The sequence below is a fragment of the Castor canadensis genome, chromosome 6 (assembly GCF_047511655.1).
Source record: "Castor canadensis chromosome 6, mCasCan1.hap1v2, whole genome shotgun sequence".
Taxonomy (NCBI): Eukaryota; Metazoa; Chordata; class Mammalia; order Rodentia; family Castoridae; genus Castor; species Castor canadensis.
The window spans coordinates 1701891-1723558 of record NC_133391.1 but is presented as its reverse complement, the minus strand read 5'-3'; the positions used below and the strand labels follow the sequence as shown (position 1 = coordinate 1723558).

Here is a 21668-nt window from a genome sequence, read left to right as displayed (position 1 = left end):
GCCTCGGGGTTTGGGGGTGGTGCTGCCATGACAGGAGGTTGACAGCCTCGGCTGGGGGACTTCAGGGACACAGAGCTGGGTCTCAGCCGTTCTCCCTCAAGGTGAAAGAGGGAGAAAACACCCGTTCCTCCCCCAGCCCGGTGTCACTACCCACAGGACAACAGCCACCCCCCCCCCCACCGGCTGTCACCTCAGCTTTTTTCAGGCAGGAAGGGCTCATGAGGAGTGGCCTTGAGAAGAGAGAGGGACGCCCGTGTCCCGCCACCTCTGCCTCTGGGACTTGTTATTTTTGTCTTGTGAAAAACGTGGAATTTTTCTCGGGGCGCTTTGCTTCCCGCCTGGCTGTTTTGCGGTGTGACGTTGAGGATTTCTGAAAATTCTGCTGTCACCCTTAAGTTTATTCACAAAGTGAGGACTGCCCACTGCGTCCTGGTTCAAAAGTCCCAGCTCCTCAAACATGGGGTCAGCTCCCCCGCTGTGACAAAACAGTAAGTGTCACCTTTGTCTTCTGGGGCCATCAGGGGAGGGAAGAGGCCGTAATTCTTCCCCTTGTGGAGGTGACAGCTTCACGTCCAGCTGTTATCCAAGTCTGGTCTTCTGAGCATTTAGAGGAAGAGCCTGTGTCCCCTGGGCTTGGGCGTCCCCCCGGCTGGTGTCAGCCAGTCCTGGAAAGAAATGAGCTCGGCTGACCTTGGCCAGAACCATTTGCCCCGACTACAGGCCCTAAAAATAAAACACCAAGGGCCAGGGGTGCAGCTCAGTGGAATCCACCTTTCTTTCTCTTTGTGGGACTGGGATTTGAACTCAGGGCTCTGCACTTGCTAGGCAGGAGCTCTACTGCTAGGCTACACCCCAGTCCATTTTGCTCTCTTTATTTTGGAGATGGGGTCTCAGGAACTATTTGCCCAGGCTGGCCTTAACCTCCATCCTCCTGATCTCAGCCTCCCTAGTAGCCGGGATTACAGGCGTGAGCCACCGCACCCGGCTCCTCAGCATCTCTCTGACTCCATCCGTTTGGGGAACTGGCAACAGAAGCCTTGCTCATATTTGCACAGAGAGTTCGTAATTAGCTGTGGAGCATTTTGAGAAACTTCCCCGCAAAAGATGCTACAGAAAAATAAATTATATCGTATTGTGTCGTGCTCTGACGGAGAGAGAGAGAGAGAGAGAGAGAGCGCAGCCCGCTCCCTGACCCGGCTTTGCCATTCTGAAAATTGCTATTCTCATCTTGATGGTGGGGTCTTTTGAACCTCAGAATTGGTTTTCGGGGGACAGAGCAGTTTTTCCCAACCCCGTCTTTTTCGGGAGGGTTTCATTTACCGGAGTGATTTTGCTCCGGTTGCGATCGGCTGGAAATCGCCTGACTCGGTTTATTTTGTCTGCGTGGTTCCACGCGAAGCATCCGGGCCGAAGTCACACGGGCACGAGAAACGCTGCGTGGATGGAGCTGCTTGGAAACCGACTGCCGGACAAAGCCAGGTTCAGACCAGAGCCATTGGCTTTAGGGTCCCGCAGACAGTGGGGCTCCGTTTGCTTCAGCTGTCACAGCTGGCCTTTGTCGCTGGCTGAGGGTGACATCCAGACGGTGGCCAGCTCATTAGGAATTGCAGCCTTTTGTTTCCTTGTACACAAAGCTCTGCTTCCCAGTCTTCCTCGGTTTCTCTGCAGGAAGCAACAAGGCTCTGGGGGAGTCGGGGTGCCGGCCCTGGACCTGCCCTGGACCACCTCGCTGTGACGCAAGCCGGGGTGCACAGACAGGGACCGAGCGTGACAAGCGCCACTCTGAGGACAGATCCAAGTCCCTGGAATAGGAACAGGGTGTCCCCTGTGGGTGGGACGTGGAGAGGCCCCGTGATGGAGCCCAGCCTCGCCAGGACGCGCTCACCGCTGAGCGGCAGGCCCAGCTCTGGCCCGGGCTTCCCTCAGAAGTGACTGCAGCGGTGGCCCGAGAGGCTGAGTGGACGTCCTGCTGGACCCCAGCCGGGTCATCATCCAGCCTGGACAGGTGTCCTGGGACCCCAGAAACCTTAAAAAGCGGTCACTAGAAATGCACGGGTCCACTCTGTGTTTCGCCCCAGGCTTCATTTCAGGAAGCCTCGTCCTAGTCTCTGACTGATGGCCGCCGGGCTGAGCCTCCTGACGCTGTGTCACTCAAGTGTCCCCAGGAATGAGGACGCGACAGCCATCCCTTGGCCACACCACACGATGCAGGAATTCGCCACGGTGAACCCTCCTGTACAGCAGAGCGTCCGTTTTTAGTCTGTGTCCGAAGGCCTGGGGCTTTAGGCGAGTTTTGCATTAAAACAGAACGCTCACTGATCTTCTGGATGGGCTGCAAAAATGGCTCCCTGTCCCCACTGCTCCCAGCAAGGCGCCCTGCACCTGGTGACTGACACCATCTCCCACCAGCAGGTGGCGCCAGTTCACACCTGCGCGGCCAGCCTGGACACGTGACTTGCTGGAGCCAATAGGATGCCGGGAAAGAGAGAGCCGGCCAATCAGGAGTCCAGGCTTCAAAGAGTCTGTGTGGGCCCTCTGCCGTCACCATGGCAACAAGCCCTGCCAGGGGTAGAGGACCAGCCATCGGTGCAGTCCTGGAGGCTGCGAGTTCAAGGTCAGGGTGTGAGCAGGCGGCTTCTTCCTGTGTCCTCACAGGGTCGTCCCCCGTCTGTCAGTCTGTCTGTCCCCACCTCCTTTCTTACAAGGACACAAGTCTTATTTGTCAGTGCCGCCATTAGGGTGACTTCACTCACCTGGTGAAGCCCCCGACTCCAAACGCAGCGCTGTCCTCAGGCGGGCGGCTCGCGGGACTGGGCTCTCAGCCCAGCGGGGGGACGAATGGCCGCCACCCCTGCCGAGTGCCTCTCCGCTCTCACTGGGACCCTGAGCCGGGCCAGCGGGGTCCTGGGGTTTTGTAACTTCACACCCAGGGCCAACGGGATGTCACATGCCAGGCCCGGCCACCACCCCTGCACGCCAGATGAAGCGGCCTGGTGACCGAGAAAGGTTTATGACACGACTGGGGACACAGGCCGCAGCCTCACCATTGCAGGTCATCGTCCTCATCTGGAGGCCTCTGTCCTGCAAGTCCCCACTGTTCCTTGTGGGAAGTTTCGGTCCCTTGTCATAAAGAGGTCATCAGTCCTGTCCTTTCTGGAATCTAGGCTGATTGCAAAGTGACTGCAAAGAGAACGGCTGAGAGCAAAGACAGATGCACAATGGCGGCAGGGACGCCAAGCTTCTCCTGTGTTCAGTTCACTCTGGGCCCAAGCGAGGGGTCAGCGCTTGTCACACGCAGTCCGAGCCTCTGACGGCCACGTGCACGGCGCAGTTGACATCACCTCCAGGCCCTCAGGTCAGGCTGGGCCCTGGCCCCGCAGACCTGGAAGGAACAGCAGCCACCTTCTCCCCGGCAGGAAACCCACTGACTTCTTACCGAGCCTCCAGAGATCCTCCTGCTCCCAGCCTCCCGGGCAGCTGGGATTACAGGCGTGAGCACCGGCGCCCGGTCCATAAAGCCAGCATTCCCAGCGCGCGGCTTGTGACCCTGGAGGCGCGGCTCACGTGGAGAGGTGACGTGGAGAGGTGACGTGGTGACGTGTTCTGATCCCACTGTGGGGTGAAGATCAGGTCAGCAGAGCCCGGGGACTGTCTCAGGACGCTTTGACGTTACCCGGACCCTAAGTTTAATCGAGACTGCCCACATGCCGAACACCAACCGGCTACATTTAACACAAGTCGCCTGCACACGGCAGGTGCTCGGTCGCTCCCGTCAGCGACCGTCCATCGCACCCGCGTGCGCTCGGCACACGGTCACGAGGCGTGCCTGGATCAAACCCACCCCTCTTTCTTTGTCTAGTCCTCCTCCGTCCCCTGCCCCTTTTCACAATCCTAGTTCACACACACTCCAGTGTACTTCAGCCTTACCCCCCCCCCGCACCCCAAGCAGTCCCCACAATTTTTTGGCAGCACTGGGATTTGAACTCAGGACTTTGCACTGGCTGGACAGGAGCTCTACCACTTGAGCCACTCCACCAGCCCTTTTAGCTTTAGTTATTTTTCAGATGGGGTCTCTCAGTTTTACTCAGGCTGGCCTGAGACCTCAGTCCTCCTAGCTACATTCCTGGAGTCGTTGGGGTCATGGCAAGAACCACTATGCCCAGCTGATTAGTTGAGATGGGGTCTCACTAACTTTTCACCCAGGCTGGCCTCGAGCACCAAACCTCCCAATCTCTACCTTCCTCCCCAGTAGCTGAGATTACAGGCGTGAGCCACCATACTGGGTCCCCTAATTTTTTGACGCGTGCATGTGACTCCATCATCAAACTCATCCCTTCCGATTGGGATCCAGGTTAGCTGGGGTCCTCCAGTCACAGATCCTGATACGAGGACCTGGTGTCCAGGGGGAGGCTGGGGAGGCAGATGGGGTGGGGAACGAGCCCAGGTTGGTTGTGAGGTCGGCCACAGGGGATGCTGGATAGTCAGTCAGGGCTGGGGCCGTGTTGACCCAGGAAGGCCCTGACCCCCACCTCGGCTTCCCTCAGGGACCCTGAAGTGGAAGATCGAGGGGATGGGGCAGAAGCTTAGCCTGCCTGCCACCAGCTGGACCCTCACAGGGGGTTCACAGCCCCCGGAATGGCTAAGTTAATGCATCAGCTGGGCTGGGTCCTGGTCCCCAGATAGGCAGTGGAACCCCAGTCCAGATGTGGCTGTGAAGAGGTGAATTTGTACATCAGTGAACTTTGAGTAAAACCTACACCCTTCCTTAATGTGGGTGGGCCTTACCCTATCAGTTGACGGTCTTAGGAGGAAAAGTCTGGCTTTCCCCGGGGAGGAGAGAATCCTTGTGCTGTCTGGACTGTGACACACACAGCGTCAGGTTTTCCTTGGCACCGAAGAAACACTGGTTTCTTAATATAAATCCATCATCTCTCTCTCTTTCCCTCCCTCTCTCCCCTCCCTCCAATTGGAGCAGGAGAATCTGAAGTGGCCGGATGTGGACAGCACTTAGAGATCCTCACTGTGTCAGCCGGGGGCAGTGGCTCATGCCTGTAACCCCAGCTGCTCTGGGGACAGAGATCAGGAGGATTCCAGTGCCACGCCAGCCTGGGAGAACAGCTAGGAGACCCCATCTCAACTTACAAGCTGGGCGTGGTTGTGCACACCTGTCATCCCGGCTACCCAGGAGGCATAGTGGGAGGATCGCAGATAAACACAAGACTCTGTTTGGAAAATAAGTGAAGCAAAAAAAGTGGTGGAACCCCTGCCTGGCAAGCAAGGCCCCGAGTTCAAATCCTGTATCAACCAGAAAAAAAAAAAACTCTAAAGACAAAATAAAAGGGAATTTCATTCCTTCTCCGACACGAAGTCACAGGGAGGAACAGTTAGGGACCTTATGACTTCTTCATAAGGCCAGGGCCGAGCTGAACCATGGTGGCCACCAAAGTCACCAAAGGAGACAGCGCCCCCTGGGGGCGGGAGGAAGAGCAGACAGCGGGGGGGGGGGCGGGGGGGGCAGAAGGGACAATGGCCAAGGTCATTAGAGCTTGATCGGGCGACCTCACTCCTCAAAGCCCCGTGTCCCTCCTGTCCCCCTCAGCGGGTCTGTTTGTGACCCAGAGCTCAGGTGGGAAAGGTGGCTTGTCACCTAAGCTGTGCCACCTTTCCTCATCACTGTCCCTTGAAGCCCCGAGTGAGTCCATCCTGAGCCGGCGGCCAGCCTGGGAGCAGGGAGGAAATGAGTGACACGGTCACCATCCACCCGAGGACGCTTGTCACGGCAAGCCAGCGGGGTGGGGACAACAGCGCCATTTCACGGGTTGGGGACCGAGCTTGCCACAGCAAACCTGCTACTTTTGGGGTCAAGGTCATGAGCTGTGAGGTCACGTTCCCAAAGAGTCCCACGTGCACGGACAGACGGGCGAGGGCACGTCCACGGTCACCGAGATGCTGGACCGGGTGGGGGGACGACACCTGTCTCCCTGACCCCAGAAATGGCGTCACCCCTGCTGGCCCCCACGCCCGCCCTGCAGAAGGAACTCTTTCCAAACCCGCCTGTCCCCAGCTTCTGAAGGCCTTGTGCGGGTCAAAGGGCAAGGCGCTTATTTGGGGAAATATTTTAAATTTCAGAAATATTTCTGACATGGTGGCACCTTGTCAATCAGAGGTGGCCTTGCCTCTGACCTCGTCTTCTGTCTTGTTTGGGGGACCCCACAGCAGACCCTAAGTCAGACCCGACCCCAGGCCATGTTCCCGCACAGGTGACCCCAGAAATCCCAGTCGTCACGGGGTGGGGGACGTGAAGCCAGCGGGTGGAAAGTGTTTGTGACGGCCACCGGGAGCCATCAGAGCTCTGGGGACACAGGGTTCAAAGCCAGCTGCCATGGGCCACGCAGAGCCCTGTGCCTCGACTTCCCCACAGCCCTGGGCAGAGTCAGGTGGAGGCCGGGAAGGTGGAGTTCCATCCTCAGAGGCTCAGGTGCGGCCCGTGGCTTCCAGGACGCTCAAGGTCACAGCCGTGCCTGGCCAGCTCAGCGATGGCCTCGCTGTGGCCGCGGCTGAGGAGCAAAAACCACAGACGCCAAGTTTCACTCTGAGGCCGCGGAGGGAGAGGTGGCAGTGGCCACGGAGCTCAGAAGAGAAAGCGAAAGAGACAGCCACTGCCCTGGCCCCGTGGGTTGAGATGGGGTCTCTTGCTTTTGTCTGGCCTAAACCAAGCCGCTCCGATCTGCCTTCCCCACATAGCTGGGGGACATGGGCGCCAGCTTGCTAGACACTGGTTGAAGTGAGGACACAGGATTACAGGTGAGAGCCACTGCACCCGCCCGGCTGCAGAGAATTTAAAAGCAGCCGTAAGGGCCAGGCATGGTGGCACACTCCTGTAATCCCCGCTGAGGATTGCGTTTTGAGCTCTGCCTGGGGAAGAGACCTTATCTCACACACGAGCTGAGCGCAGTGGTGACAGCTATAATCTCAGCTGCTGGGAGGCAGAGTAGGGGTGTCACAGGGCCAGGCTAAAGCCAGAGACCCCATCTGAAAAACAGGCTAAACGCAAAGGGGCTGGGGAGCAGCGCAAGTGGTAGAGCAGTGTGAGGCCCTGAGTTCAAATCCCAGTGCCACACAGAAGAGGAATCCTAAAACCAACTGGAAGTCGGTCTACTACCATCACTGTACCCGGAGCCTGTGGTCAGCTGTCCCTCTGGCTGTCCTGTCCTCTACCCATTCACCACAAGCACACGAGCCTCAAAAGCACGTTTTTATGAACTGAACTTTAGTGGGAATTCCAGTCGCCTGTGACCGTCCCAACGCAGCCGCCAGCGCCCGGTGTGACAGCAAGGTCAGGCCACAGGGCCCGGGCGTCCACCTGCTGGAGGCGCCGGCCAAGGTAGTTGTGCAAGAAAAAGAAATGACAGGTCCGATCGTCACTGTGAGGTGACGCGGAAGCCATGAACCTTGTCCCAGGGATGTCGGTCCGTCTGTCTGTCTGTCTGTCTGCCCTCCTGCCGTGGTGCGCAGGCCTGTGTCCCACCAGCTGCAGGCGGAGCTCTCGGCCCCCAAAGTGGCATGGCGTCCGGCCCTTGTCCCCTTGTCCCCAGCTCCAGCTGAGTGTCACCATGACCAGCAAAGCAGATGAGGTTCCTGACACGTCCCCAGCACAGGTGCGCCGAAAGTCCTGGGACAAGTGACGCCGCTGCGGTGACAGGTCGCTGTCCACGCTCACAAGGTGACAAGTGGCGGGCGGCATCCACGCTGGCTGGGCGATCCTGCAAATTGGCGCCCGGGGGACGCTTGGGGACACACATGGGCGAGCGTCTGAAGTGACAATCCCAGACACCACGGCATCCGTGTTTTAATGAGCCCTGAGTCCCCAAGACCAGACGTCACTCAGGCCACTTCCGCAGCGGGGGTCACTCGGTGACTTTCTCTGAGAGCGGGAGGGCGGTTGGAGCAAGTGGCCGGCCAGGTGGCGGAGGGTCACAGCTAAGTGGCCTCCATGTTTAAACAAAGTCCGCGGGAGGTGACACAGCACCTTTCGAGACTCGTCCCCCAAAGCGTTAGTCCCCAGCGGTGGCTCACGCGCCTGGCCACTGCGTGCTCGTTAATTTACTGTCAGAAACAGAGCTCAGGTGAGAGCTGCCCTAACGCTGATCCCCTGAGAAGGACGGCGATGGCCAGGTGTCCGGGACGGTCACCATCTGTCCCTCGGGAGGAGGACGCTGTGGAACCCTCAGGAGCGGTCAGGGGAAGGTCACGGTGAAGATGGAGCTGGCGGTGGGCGGTGACGAGTCACCACGGACGGCCACCCGGGCTCGTTTTGTTCTGCACCGCGGGACGTGAAGGTGCACGCGTTTTTTGCAGTGCTGGGATTTGAACTCAGGGCCTCCTGAGTTTTGTGACGGGTGTTTTGAGATTGTCTCAAACTGTTTTCCCAGGCTGGCTTTGAACCGCGATCCTCCTGGTCTCTGCCCCCCGAGTGGCTGGGATTACAGGCGTGAGCACCGGGCCTGGCTTAGACGGTTTTGGGGTGTCTGTCACTACAGAGAGTTCTAGAAGCACTGCCTCAGGGACCCCGGGAGAACCAAGGCCGGGCCTCGCCGTGGTGTCACAGGAGAGGCGTCCTGGCCACTGACCCTGCGAGGGAGAAAGAGGCCACACAGTGGAAGTGGAGGAGGGAAATGGGGCGCCCCCCCCCCGAGACCCCAGGACAGTGTCCATGTGTCACTTGAGGTCTGTCCTTCTGTCCACTCCTGCTCTGACCTGGCTAATGGGACAGTCCCAAGTGGAGACCCAAAGCCAGGCCTAAGCCACCTGCGCCTGCACCTGACGCCTCCCACCCACAAATCCTCTCTCCCTCTCCCTCTCTCCCTCCCTCTCCCTCTCCCTCTCTCTCTCTCTCTCTCTGTCCCCCACTGTTGTTTGCTGTAATTTTTCAAACACGGAGGTAAACTGCACGCGGAGCCCTCGCTCACACTGTGGTCACGTCCACCCCGGGGTCACCGCTCTGCATTACCAACTACAGAAAGGGGCGGCTTGGGCCTGGGGACCAGTGGTGACAGGAATGCCGTCATTCCAACTCCAGCCAAAACCACAGACGTGCAATCGCCCATCTCCAGCCAGGCGTGGTGGCTCGCGCCTGTAATCACAGCAGCACTTTGAAGCCGCCAGGGCAAATAGCCCCGAGACCCCATCTCAACAAGTAAGCTGGACGTGGCGGAGCCGCCTGTGACCCCAGCTACGGTGAGGAACATTAAATGCGAGGCCTGTCACCAGGCTCTGCGGGGCAAAATAAAAAAATGAGACCCCATCTCTAAAATAAGAACACAATGAGCTGGTGGAGTGACTCAAGTGGAAGAGCGCCTGCCTGGCAAGTGTGAGGCCCTGAGTTCAAATCCCAGGACCGCCAAAAAAACCAGAATAACTCCGTCCATTGATAAGATTTTGAAAATGCATCAAAAAGAAAATTTTAAAAAGGACAGATGGCTGGGTGGACAGATTGCCACCTGCACCTCCATCAGGAAATCTGAAAACCAGAAAGGCCACCTCTGCGTCCCCATGGACAGGCACGACTGCCACCAAGGTCATGGTTCTGCCGCCCTGCGAGGGGGACATAGGGGACAGGCGGGGACATGTGGGGGGGCGGATTCCTGTGAGACGACTTACAAATCCGTCACACTCGGTGCCTAATTTGTGCACGTGGCCGACGCAGAAGTCTTTTGTCATTTTCCCCTGGCCGAGGGATAACGGGGAAAGGTGACGATGAATGGCGGTGACACACGGAGGACACCGGCCTGCTGTTTATTTTAGGGACTTTCTCTCTGTGGTCTGTGGCTCCTTTTCTGCAGGACGCAAGCTCGTGTCACCTGCAGTCCCCTGGCCACACGGGTCACCATGGCTGTCCCCGTCCCTGTCCTCGTCCCCCATCCTTGTCCTTGTCACCCAGGCCAGGGCCACAGCCCTGACTTCAGCTCATCTTCTGACGTGGCTGCCATTTCCTGAGTGTCTGTCCCCACAGGTCACCTGTTCAGAACCAAGAGGGAGGAAGGAGGAGGAAAGGTAAACTGAGGCAGAGGGGAGGAGACATTCCGCGGATCCCAGGCTTCGTACGGATTCCAATCAATTAATTAATTAATTCTTTTTTGTGCTGTGGCCGTTCCGGGGAAGGTTTGGGGACAGTCACGTTGGAGAAGCCATGACCAAGAGAAGCAGTCAGGATCCTTTTAGGATCAGCTCTGTGGGCTTTTGGGGGAAAATTCCTAAAATCACGGCGCCCAGAAACCACCGGCTCTGTGACCCGATTGTCCACCAATCATGGCCGGACGGGGGGACCGATGGGTCTCTGTTCTGGGACACAGTGTCCTTGGGGAGTGTCACACCCCGGGGGACCCGGGAGGGTGCTGACCACCAGGTGGACCCCAGGAAGCTTCCAGAACACACGCGGAGGGAGGATGAGGGGGACTCGGAGTGGGGGAGGCTTCCTGCCCTTGTGGGACCCCCGCCTCCTGCTGTGACAGCGTCTAGAATTTCTCCAGGGCCGATGCCACCAAAAGGACCCCCCCCCCCGCCCCCTAGAACCGCCCTGGAGACGCCCCCTGAAGGCCACACCTGGACCCCCAAGACTTTCTGAGCTGACAGTCCAGGGTGGGCCTGGCTTCATCAGAGGCAGGTGCCAAGCCTCCTTTGTCACTTCAGTGTCCCCCTCCCCCTGCCCACAGGGCCACCTTGTCACCCCTCCCCCTCTTCCTTCTCTAAAACCTTTTGCATTTTTTTTAAGTCTCATTTCCTGTGGGGTTTTGCATTTCCCTCCCGCGCGCCCCTCCCAGCCGATGACACACTTTCTCTCCTCCTGGGTCCTGTTGCCTCCTCTGGCCCCAGGACACCCGCGACCCTGCAGAGAGCTCTGAGCCAGTTCAGTCTGCCCTGGGCCGGACGGGTGGTGGACACAGGAGGAAGCTGGGCAGCCTGCCTGGAGGAGGCGTCCAAGGCGTCCCCTGAGGAACCGGCTGACCATGAGTGTCCCAGGTAGGAGCAGCAGGACCGCGGTGCAGGAGGGAGAGGAGGGGACAAGGTGGGGATACCGAGGGGTTGGAGGGGAGTTTGGAAGGCGCAGATCCCTCCTGTCCCCACTCCTGCCCCATCCGTGAGCCAGTCTGTCCCCCCTTTCCTTCCCACACCGCCCTGCGTCTCCCTGGTGTCGTGCGGACGTCCCCAGGCTCCTCAGAAAGGAAGGAGATGAATGGGGGGGGGAGAGGCCAGCAGGGTGGCCCTGGGTGATGCTCCTGTCCCCAAGGCCAGAGCAGGGCTCAGGACACCTGTGAGGCCCCAGAGAGGCCGGAAGTTTGCAACCCACAGGGCCACGTGACTCACAGGCTCCAGGGGCCGAGGACATGGGGGTCCCCAGTGGGGGAAGGGCAGTGGTGGCCTCGAGCCCAAGGTCACCTGAGAGTGCCCAGGCCAGGCCCGATGCGGCCACTAGAGTTGTCCCTTGGGTAGGCCAGGACGTACACGGGGACGGTGGTCTCACTGCAGAGTCTTGGCCCAAACTGCACAGCCAGCTTTGATCAGTAGCCTGAAAAAAAATGGTGACGTTTATGATTTCTCTGGACGGTGAAAGGTCACCCCCGCCTTCCAGAATGGGGGAGGACACTTATTTTGTGCCTCCTTGGGTACAACGGGTGCCAAAAGACAGGAATTCAGCTCCAGTTGTGCCCAGGACAATTGTCCCACCCGTGTCACCGGGAGGCACGGCACCTGTGTGGGGTTTTATGAAAAACTGGTGACGTCACTGAAACTTACAAAGCGGGCAAATTCACAGGGAGAATTGTTAAACCCTCAGGGGACAGTGTGGTGGCCAGAAGCACAGAAAAGTGTCCTGTGGCCATTGTTGTCGCCACCTGCAGGACTTCCTCGTCCCCCACCCCACCCCTGCCCCTTCTGTCTGTAGAGGTGACAGCTCTGGGGACCTTGTCCAAGTGGAACCCCGAAGCCCCTGACCCCTGTGTCTGATGACATCAGTGAGCACCGTGTCCCGATGGTGGCCGTGCTGCAGTCGGTGCTGGTCAGCGCGCTTGTTCAAGGCTGAGTAGTACTCCGCGTGTGGAGAGCACATCTTGTCCTGTACGTGATTTTTAATGACCTCCAGGCACGCCGTAACCTCAGCATCCGCCAGGCTGAGGCGGGAGGATGGTGCGAGTTCGAGGCCAGCCTGGTTAGGTACTGGGACCGTCTCAAGAGCAGAGATTCCGGGCTGAGGTTGTGCGAGCGGAACGAGGCTGCGTTTCCTCCTGGGCGGGCGATGGAGAGGAAGCGACTTCTGTGTCACCGTGTGAGGTGGCACTGGGGAGGCGGAGGCAGACCCCACCTCAAAAAACCAAAGGGTGACAGCAGCAAACTGTCTCTCCGCTTTGAAGATGGCGTCTCTGGTCATCGGGAGGGGACGGGGACGGGGACGGGGACACACTCATGTCCCACGTAGGCCGAGCCCAGCGGCCACCCTGAAATTTATGTTAAAACATGCGAACATGGCCGAGGCGGGTCACCTCCCCCAGGGCTGGGTCTGTGCTGTGTGACCTCGGCCGGCCTCGTCACCCTGGGGCTCTCGGGGTCAGGACGAAAACGCCCCCTGGTCAGCCAGGTCTTTTTGGTTTCTTTACAAAGCAAAGTGACCCGACGTGACCCTCGAGCCTTTGCTCCACCGCCAGGCCTGGCTGGGGTCAGAGGGCAGCGCTTGGAGCCCCTTGGGTGACCTGGTGCAGCCTCAGTTTACCCGGCTGCAGCCGCCCTCTTCCTGGGGGGGGTGAGGACTGAGGTCATCGTAGTGACCACCGGGAACAGAAGGGGGGGACTCGGCTTTCGGGAAAAGGCTTTTTGTCTGTGGTTTGGTTTTGGGGTGCTGGGGGTGGACGGCAGGGTCCCTCGCGCTGGCAGTGACCTCACCACCCCAGCCCCAAAGTTCACCTCCTGTTTTAAGATGGGGTCTCGCTAACTTGACCGGGACTGGCGTCAAAGTCAAGATTTCCACAGCTGGGATTACAGGCAAGCCCCACCGTGCCCGGCCCACGTCCTCGGTCCTCCTCGTGGACTCCGGCCTTAGCGACAAGCGTGCGTCTCTGGGGGCTCTCCGAGGACATTTCGTGGCCTCTGTGCCCACAGTGTCTGGTGACAATTCTGGGTGTGCGTGGCTGTGGCACCTTTCAGCTCTGCTGTCTTGACCTTCGGCGTCTTGGTGTTCTCACATTCAGCACCATCTTGGTGAAAATAGTCAATTGATAAACATTTCTGTGATTTGCATTTTTTTGGTGACACTGGGACTCGAACTCAGGGCCTGACACCTCCTTGGCCAGCTATCATGTCATGAGCCGCTCCCCGGCCCTGCTTGCTTGTAGTTTGGTTTTTTTTTTTTCAGAGTTCTCAAGCTTTTGCCCAGGGCCAGCCTTACACCTGGATCCTCCGACCTCTGCCTCCCGAGTCAGCCGGGATTACAGGCGTGCATCACCACGATTTGCATCTTGGGGCTGCTGTCGTGGGACCCGTTCCAATGCTCTCGTACATCTTCAGAGCAACGTTTATTTATTCCTTATTTTTAATTAATCTGACAGCAAACAGAAGCCCAGGGCCAGCATGACCCGAGGTTCAGTGGATTGCTGCTTTATTGACACGAGTGAGTATGTGACTGACTCACTGAGATCTTCTGAAAACCCCTGTTCCCTCCAGGCGCCCTGTCCCCGCTGCGGGGCTGTGATGGCAGCGCCCAGCCACGCTCAGTTGAGGTTGAGATGGGGTCTTGCTAGCTTGCCTGAGCTGGTGTTGAGCCGAATATCCTCCTGAGCTCTGATCCTGAGGAGCTGGGATTACAGTATTGAGCCACCCAGCCTGGCCTGTTTGTTGAGATGGGGTCTCGCTAACTTTCACCCCAGGCTGGCCTCAAACCGCAGTCCTCCCAATTTCCACCTTCTGAACAGCGGGAATCGCAAGCATGTGCCACCGTGCCTGGCCAAGGACCACACTTTTCCTACCCACCAAGTGGATGCCGTGCCTGTTTCCCCACAATGTGAAGGCGCCCTGGGGCCCTTGCCGAAGCTGCCACCGTATGTCACCGGCTCTCAACACACTTAATGGCCTCCCTGGGTTGGTTCTGGAATCCAGGTCTGAAGTGACCGCCACTGGAGAGGGAGAATGGAGTCACAGGTGACAAAGTCGCCATGGTGGGGACAGGACGGGCTGAATCGTGTGTCCCCAACCATATTTTTAGAAGTGGTTCTTTAAAGAGAACTCGGAGTTTGGGGACATGGCGTCAGGTTGCCAGGCGGGGCCTGAAGCCACTCCGACTGCAGCAAATGTCGGAAGAGGACGTCAGGACACAGGCACAGGGACGACCGCGTGAGGACACCGCGACACGGGGACCTCACAACTCAGAGAGAGCTCGGCCAAGCCAGCCCCGTCTATGTCCCCGTGACACGGCCACCACGGTGCTGGGTGGCAGAGGTCGGGGACGGTCGCGTCCAGTCACACGGCCTCCAGAAAGGGCCGCTTCTGCGGACGTCGAGCTTGGCCTACGGAGGAGTGCGGTGTCACTGTCACCTGACAGCTGTCATTGTCACCGCAAGTGTGTGGCCACTGCAGGCCTGGAGCCCTGGCTGTCCTCGTCACCGTCCCCACCGTACCGAGCGCCCAGGGGCTTCTGGAGCTCGGGTCCGTCATGGAGGACCCCGGCTGGCGTCTGTCCGTCCTGGCGTCTGTCCGGTGGCGGGGGAAGAGGACGGATGGCCGCGCGGGGCGGCCCCACTCACTTTTCCCGCCGCAGCCCTAAGGGGAGGACGGGGACGGGGACGGGGACGGGGCCGGCTCGGCATAGAGCCTCAAATCACCCGTCACCTCGTCGGGCCCCAAACGGCCGAGTCCACGGGCCTGGGCCCCTCCCGACCCGACGTCCGCACGGCCTCGGAGAACTTTGCAGCGTGGCCGCCTCATGGCCGGACGCGGCGGCTCACGCCTGTAATCCCAGCCGCTCGGCGAGGGTGAGACCGGGCTCGGCGACAGACGCCTGCCTAGCGAGCCGTGGCCGCGAGTTCGAGTCCCGCTGCCGCTGAAGGAGGAAGAGGGACCTGCGGCGGCTCACGCCCTTCACCACGGCGGAGGAGGCAGCCAGGGGAGGACCACGGTGTGAGGCCAGCCCCGGGCAAAGGCCAGGGAGGCCCCAACACCCCCGCGTCCAGGTCCAGAGCAGGGAGGCGGTGGCCGCCACCGGCCGCCATGCTCGCTTTAGGTTTGGGGCGGGGGAGGCGGCACCGACATCAAGCAGCCCCTGTGACAGGTGTGTCCCGGGGGCAGAGGTGGCCACACCGGGTCAGCACGGCTCGCGGGCCTCGTCCCCTTCAATCCACGATGGCCGCCGAGAAGGAACCTGGGTGGGGCCCTGAGTTCAAGTCCTGCCCACAAACCCAACGACTGTGCGTCTGCATGCCACGTGTCCCTATGGAGGACATCGGGACGGGGTGTCCGTCTGTCTGTGCCACACAGCAGGCAGAAACTTCCAGGAATCAGTGCCTCGGCTCCGGGTTTCGGTCCAGCCTCAGTGGACCCGAGGTGCGGCAGAGAACCACGGCAGCTGGGGCGCTGCAGCCTGTGACCCGGAAGCAGAAGAGGAGCAACAGGAAGTGACCCGGACAGGATGTGCCCCTCCAAGTCGCACCCCCGGCAGCCAGGCCCCGCCCCCTATGGTTCCACGCCCCGAATGGGCCGCTCAGATCCTGAGTGCAGGAGGCCCGGTGGTCGTGACTCCCTCACCGACGCCCCACGGGGGCTGTGACTCTCCGTCCGCTTGACTTGGCCATGAAGGTGACCATGGCAGGGGGCTCCCGTCTTGTCCCGCCTGGACGGTCAGCTGGCCGTGTGGGCTGCCACGACAAAACGCCAGGAACCACGCCGCTCCTCGCGGTGTCCAAGGTGACAGCAGATTCGATGTCTCGAGAGGCCGCGCTGCGGCACAGCGGGCGCCTCCTGGCTCCTACATGGCGGCCTTGGGGCCTCTAAGAGGACCCACCCCGCCAGGCAGGTGAGGCCCCTGCCATCACAGGGGCTGGGATTTCAACAGACAGACTGGGGACAGGGGTGACACAAACCCCGGGATTTGAACCCAGGGCCTCACCCTTGCCAGGCAGGCGCCCTGCCACTTGAGCCGCTCCACCAGCCCTGCTTTGTGTTGGGTGTTTTGGAGCTAGGGCCTCACGAACCCTCTCCCCAAGTTGGTCTCCATTCATGGTCCTCCTGATCTCGGCCTCCTGAGTAGCTGGGATTGCAGGCGTGAGCCACTGTGCTCACCTGTGCCAACCCTGGAAACCTTTGCCACTCGAACGCCTGCAGCCTGCTCTGATAATAAGAGGCTCTCGTCTGTCGGCCATTGGTTCTGTTCCCAACACTGTTCCAGGCAGCAGCCTCAACGTCCTCATTTGGTTCCATTCGTCCCTCAGCCGCGGGTCTTTTCATCGTCTCCGAGTCAAGATGACGACACCCAGCGGCTCGGCGCTTCCACCGGTCACATGCTCGTCTGTGACGTGGGCTGTCCTTGTCCTTCTGTCCTTTCTTCTGTGTTTCTGGACTTTTCTTCGTGGCTGGTCGGCTGCGTTCTCACACGACAGACGCCTGCCTGGCCATGGCTGCCATTTTCACCCCAACGTGCTGTTCCTCACCAGGAAGGAGCTTAAATTGTGATGTTCCCGAACACGTTAGGACTTCCCAAGTGACACTGGCGTGTGACATTTGAGAAGAGGCCTTTCGGAGCCAAGGTCAGAAGCATTTTCCTTCTAACACTTTTGGGATTTATTCTGCGATCGCTAAGTCATTGATCTATCTGAAGACTGATTTGGCAAGGAGCATTTCTGACGAAGACTTCTTTCATTCACGAGGCTGTTTGCCAGCACCCAGCGTTATTCAACTGACTGTCGTTCATTGAGATAATTACGTTTTTGCATCATTGTGACCTAACATTTTGGGGGTTTTTATGCTGGGACTGGGGTTTGAACTCAGGGCTTGTCGCTTGCAAAGCAGGTGCTCTGCCGTGTGAGCCGCACGCTCGGTCCATCTTGTGCTGGTTATTTTAGAGATGGGGTCTCTCCCAAATTCTGTGCCTGTGCTGGCCTCCAACTCTGATCCTCCTGCTCTCGGCCTCCGAGGCGCTGGGATTACAGGCGTGCGCCACTGCGCCCGGCCGTCTGCCGTTTATTTTAACTATTCTTTTATTCTGAGCAGCCCCCGCTTTGTCGCTTTTTCTGGGTTCTGGAAGTTTCCTCTGTTCGATCTAGGCTGTGGTCACAGACCAGTCCACCGTGCTTCTTGTGCGAGCGTTTGAGCGACACCTGGACCTCCGTGGCCTGGGCCGATAATGCCAGGTCTTCCGGGGACTCCATAGAGACGAGGTGACTGCTATGAGCACAGGCGTCTTTCGGGGTGACAAGAATGTCCTGAAATTAGATGCTGGTGAATTTTAGTGTTGAATTCTGTCCCAAAGAGGCCGGGGGTTTGCTGAGTGCAGAGATCGGCCCAGACGCAGACACGAAGCCACACAGGTGACCCCGAAACGTGTCACTTGTGTCTGACACTTGTCACCTGTTCCCCACACCCTGCAGGGGTGCCGGGCACTGGGCTGGCCCCGTGTTACTGGTGTGAATAACACGGATGGGGTCTCTCCCAGGTCCAGTAGGGGTATGTGCAGTGTCCCTCACCTGGGGCCCCGAGGCCACCTGAGGACCCGTGGAGCTGAGGGGGAGAAACCACCACCACTTAGCATTTCCTTTAATTATGACTGTGGTGCCACCAGTAGAAACCACCGGGTTTGCAGATCCTATTCTTCAAGGTGTTGTCACAGCTTCCACTGAAGTCAGGGTGGCGTTAGACACCGCCGGTGCGCGTTTCCTGTGTGTCACGACAGAGAACAGGGCCGGGCATGCTGGCGATGCCTGTAATCCCAGCAGGAGGAGATGGAGGGGGAGGAAGGGAGGGAGGGGACAATCATAGAAGCAGAGGCCACAGGACGCCATGGGCAGTGTCCCTTATAAGAAGAGGAAGAGAGAGCCAAGGTGACACAGACGAGGACACAGTGACAAGTGGACATTGAGAGGGACAGCGGGGAGAGTGGCTTCACCAGGAGGCCACCCAGCCCACTTTGACCTTTGACTCTCAGTCCCCCGCGGCCTCTGGGGTCCAGGTACCCAAAGACGGCTGGACGTTTTTTCGCCCTGCGTCCTTGTCTGTCTGACAGGACATTCACGCATGGACCCCGACATTGCCCTCTAGACTTAGGGGTCATGGGACAGCTGACACCTCAGGCCAGGGGTCAGACACACCTGAGTGTGGCTGGGGCTCCAAGAGTCCCTGCTGGGTGACTGTGGGGGGTCCAGGTGACACAGGAGATGCTGTGTGTCCCCTGAGACAGGATTAAAAACACACAGCGGAGTCTTGAGTATTTGCCGGGGTGAACCAGGGACAGCTTTACCAAGAGCCAGCTCTGCATCACAGGGGGCCAGGCCGGTGTGCACGCCTGTAATCCCAGCTCTGCGGGAGGCAGAGGCACGAGGACCATGGTCGGAGGCCAGCGCAGGGCAAACACCCAAGACCCTATTTGAAAGATAACTGAAGCAGAAAGTCTGCGGTTTGGGGGGTTTTGGATTTTTTTTTCTTTTTTGGCAGCACCGGGTTTGATCTCAGCATCTTGTGCTTGCTTGGCAGGCGCTCTACCACCTGAGCCCCTTGCGAGAGGCTGGGATTAAACAGCGCCCCACCACGCCTGGCTTGGCTGAGAGATGGGGTCTCATTAACTTTGTTCCCCAGGCTGACCTCCAATGGCGATCCTCCCCAGCTAAGCCCTCTTAATGGAGGTCGGCAGTTGGATTGGCTGTCGGTGGTTTTGCTTCTGTGTCTATGAGGTGCGTTGAGCCAGGTTAAATCCACCTGGATGACGCCTGGATGTCACAAAGCCTCCGTCCATGAGCGTCCCTGGCCAAGTGCGGCCATTTTGGCTTTGTCTCATTTTCCTGCCCTGTGAATCGAGCCGAGGCCGCGCCGCCACCTGACTCATTGGTGGCCCTGGCGTTTTATTTGAGTCTAATTTGAGGACATGATGCCATTGACGTTTATTTAACCCCTCAGCCCTTGGCACAGAAGATCATTGGGGTTTTCTCTTTAAGCCACTGTCTTGTGAACAGAGCTGAGCGTGGCGGCTCACACCTGTAATCCCAGCTACTCTGGAGGTGGAGATAGGGAGGATCACAGATCGAGGCCAGCCTTGACAAAAAGAAAGAGAGAGAGACCCCATCTCAACAAACAAGATGGGCCTGGTGATGACTCTTTAATCCTGGCTCTTTGGAAGTGGCTGGAATGGTAGAGCAGAGGTCCCTGAGTTCAAATCCCAGTGCTGCCAAAATCCAAGTTTCTACCCAGAAAGTGCAGGCCTGAGGGGCGGCAGCCACGCTTGACCTGGTCCAGGAGGAGGAGAGGGTTTTCAAAGCACACCTGCTGGGGACACTGAGGACACCAAGGACAGAGAGAGAGAGAGAGAGAGAGAGAGGTTTCTAATGAACTCTGGCCACAGACCAAGAGTGACCGGCCCCAGCCGTCCCCACCCCGACAGGCCTTGGCGTTTGGACTGTGTGCAGATGGGACATGGCCTGGGCACCCGCTCACACTGGGACACAGGTCACACGTCGGTGGCCGTCACCCTCTGCTGTCACCAACGTGCGCTCAGACATGAACCATCAGCCTTAATGATTTATGTATATATTATTTTTTGGCAGCACTGGGATTTGAACTCAGGCCCTCGTGCCTGCCAGGCAGGCGCCCTGCCACCTGAGCTGCTCCGCCAGCCCTTTTGGCTTTAGTTACTTTTCAGATAGGGTCTCGCTTTTAGCCTCAGACTGCGGACCTCCCACCTATGCCTCCCCGTAGCTGGGATTACAGCTGTGACCACCACACCCAGCTTATTGGTTGAGATGGGGTCTTGCAAACATTTTCCCGAGCTGGCTTCAAACTTCGATCCTCCTGATCTCTGCCTCCTGAGTAGCTGGGATTACAGGCGAGAGCACTGGTGCCTGGCTGATGTCCCCATCTTTGTCTTGATTCTCCAGTGGGGAGCAGCTCAGAAGCCCAGGGTTGGAAGGGCCTTGGGGTGGGGGCTCCTGGAACCAGGCTGAATCTCAGACCTGAGGACACGGCCCAGGGCCCCCATGGTCCCTCCCTCCTTGCTGTGCTCAGAGCCCACATAGCTGTAAGTTAGCATTTTATTTGCATCCCCTCCCCAGACCCAGATTAAAGAACACGTGCTTCCTTCCAGCCCTGGATGGACTCAGAAGAGGGACAAGGTCACCCAGCTGGTCAGAGCCCTGCCCTGCAGCCATTGTGGGTCCTGTGTGGAGGTCCACAGGTGACACAATGTTCTAGGCAAGGGCAGTCAGGGAGGGCTTCCCGGAGGAGGCGTCGTTGGCATTGGTGGGAGGAGGCCACTGGCTGTGCAGGCGGTGACAGTTGATGGGTGGGGGGTTCCTGAAGTTGCTGTGACAAATGGCCACAACCAAGCAGCTTAAAAACAGTAGAAATTCAGCGGTCCACAGCTCAGGACGTCAGTGCGCCGTTTTCCCCGTTGCCCTGTAGCTCAGGCTGGTCTTGAACTCACGCTCCTGCCGTCTCAGTTCCCTGAGAGCTGGGATTACAGGTGTGCACTGCAACGCCCAGCTCCTTCTTCTGGCTTTTGATGGCGGTTTCCTGGCGCTCTGTTCTTGGCTGTTGTCCTCACGTCACCGCCTCTGGGTCAGTGTTTGCTCTTCTGGTAAAGACACTGTCACTGGTTCAGGTCCACTGTGACCTCATCTTGACTTCCTCTGCCAAGCTCGTCCCCCAGTAAGGCTGTGTTTTGAGCATCTGCGTGGACATGAACGAGGGGGACAAAGCAGAAATGAGAGGTCCGGGTGGAAGGAACAGCCGTGAGAAGAGGCAGAACTGGGCGTCACCGCCCCGAGGCCACCGTGTCTGAGGATGCCACAAAGCCGGTGACAACATCACGTGTCACCCATGGTCACCTTGAAGACCGTCCAAGATTGTTCAGACCAAACAAGGAAAATGGCCACTGACACCTGTCACGGCGGCTCTTGATGTCCATTTGACTGGACTGAGGGACGAGGGGATGTCACAGACCTTGGGGTGTCCAGAGAGGATGGACTGAAAAGGGACAATGCACCCCAACATGGCCACTCTGTCCCCAAGGCTGGGGACCAGGAGGGAACCAAGAGATGAAGGAGGAATCCTGTGAGTGCAGTCTCTCTCTCTCCTCTCTCTCTCTGCGCTCTCTCTCTCTCTCTCTAGTGCCTCCCGAGAATGTCGAGGCCCCCTCCCGCCCACCCCCACCCCCACCCCCACGTGCTCTTCCCCAGTGTTTTTGCCTCAGCCCCAAAAACCAAGGAGAAAGGCACAGAGGATGCCAGGCCCTAGGGAGCAACGAGGTCAAAGTTCAAGTTCAAGCGCAAAACTTGAGCGCCTGCTCAACAAGGTGAAATCCTGAGTTCAGATCCCTGTGCCACCAAAAACCCACTCTGTCACCAGGCACCGTGGCTCACGCCTGCAATCCCAGCTACCTGGGAGGCTGAGACGGGGAGGATCGCGGTTCCAAGGCAGCCCAGGTAAACAGG

The 21668-nt window shown here is 58.8% G+C and overlaps 1 protein-coding gene and 1 long non-coding RNA gene across 3 annotated transcripts in view; one reads left to right on the top strand and one right to left on the bottom strand.

Moving 5' to 3' along the window:
- Positions 1-7242: 7242 nt before the first annotated feature.
- On the bottom strand, positions 7243-15649 carry LOC141423968 (uncharacterized). Of its 2 annotated transcripts, XR_012448730.1 has the most exons (3): positions 11437-15645; positions 9661-10017; positions 7243-8631 (listed from the first exon to the last, which is right to left on the bottom strand). It is a non-coding gene; the product is annotated as an uncharacterized lncRNA (long non-coding RNA). The 2 variants fall into 2 exon arrangements; XR_012448729.1 differs by having other exon boundaries at positions 7243-10017; positions 11437-15649.
- Positions 10803-21668, top strand: part of Card11 (caspase recruitment domain family member 11) — a 45113-nt gene continuing 34247 nt past the window's right edge. Inside the window, exon 1 of the mRNA XM_074075459.1 lies at positions 10803-11019. Coding sequence (XP_073931560.1) covers positions 11007-11019 — 13 coding nt within the window. The 5' untranslated portion in view covers positions 10803-11006. The remainder of the gene's footprint in view (positions 11020-21668) is intronic.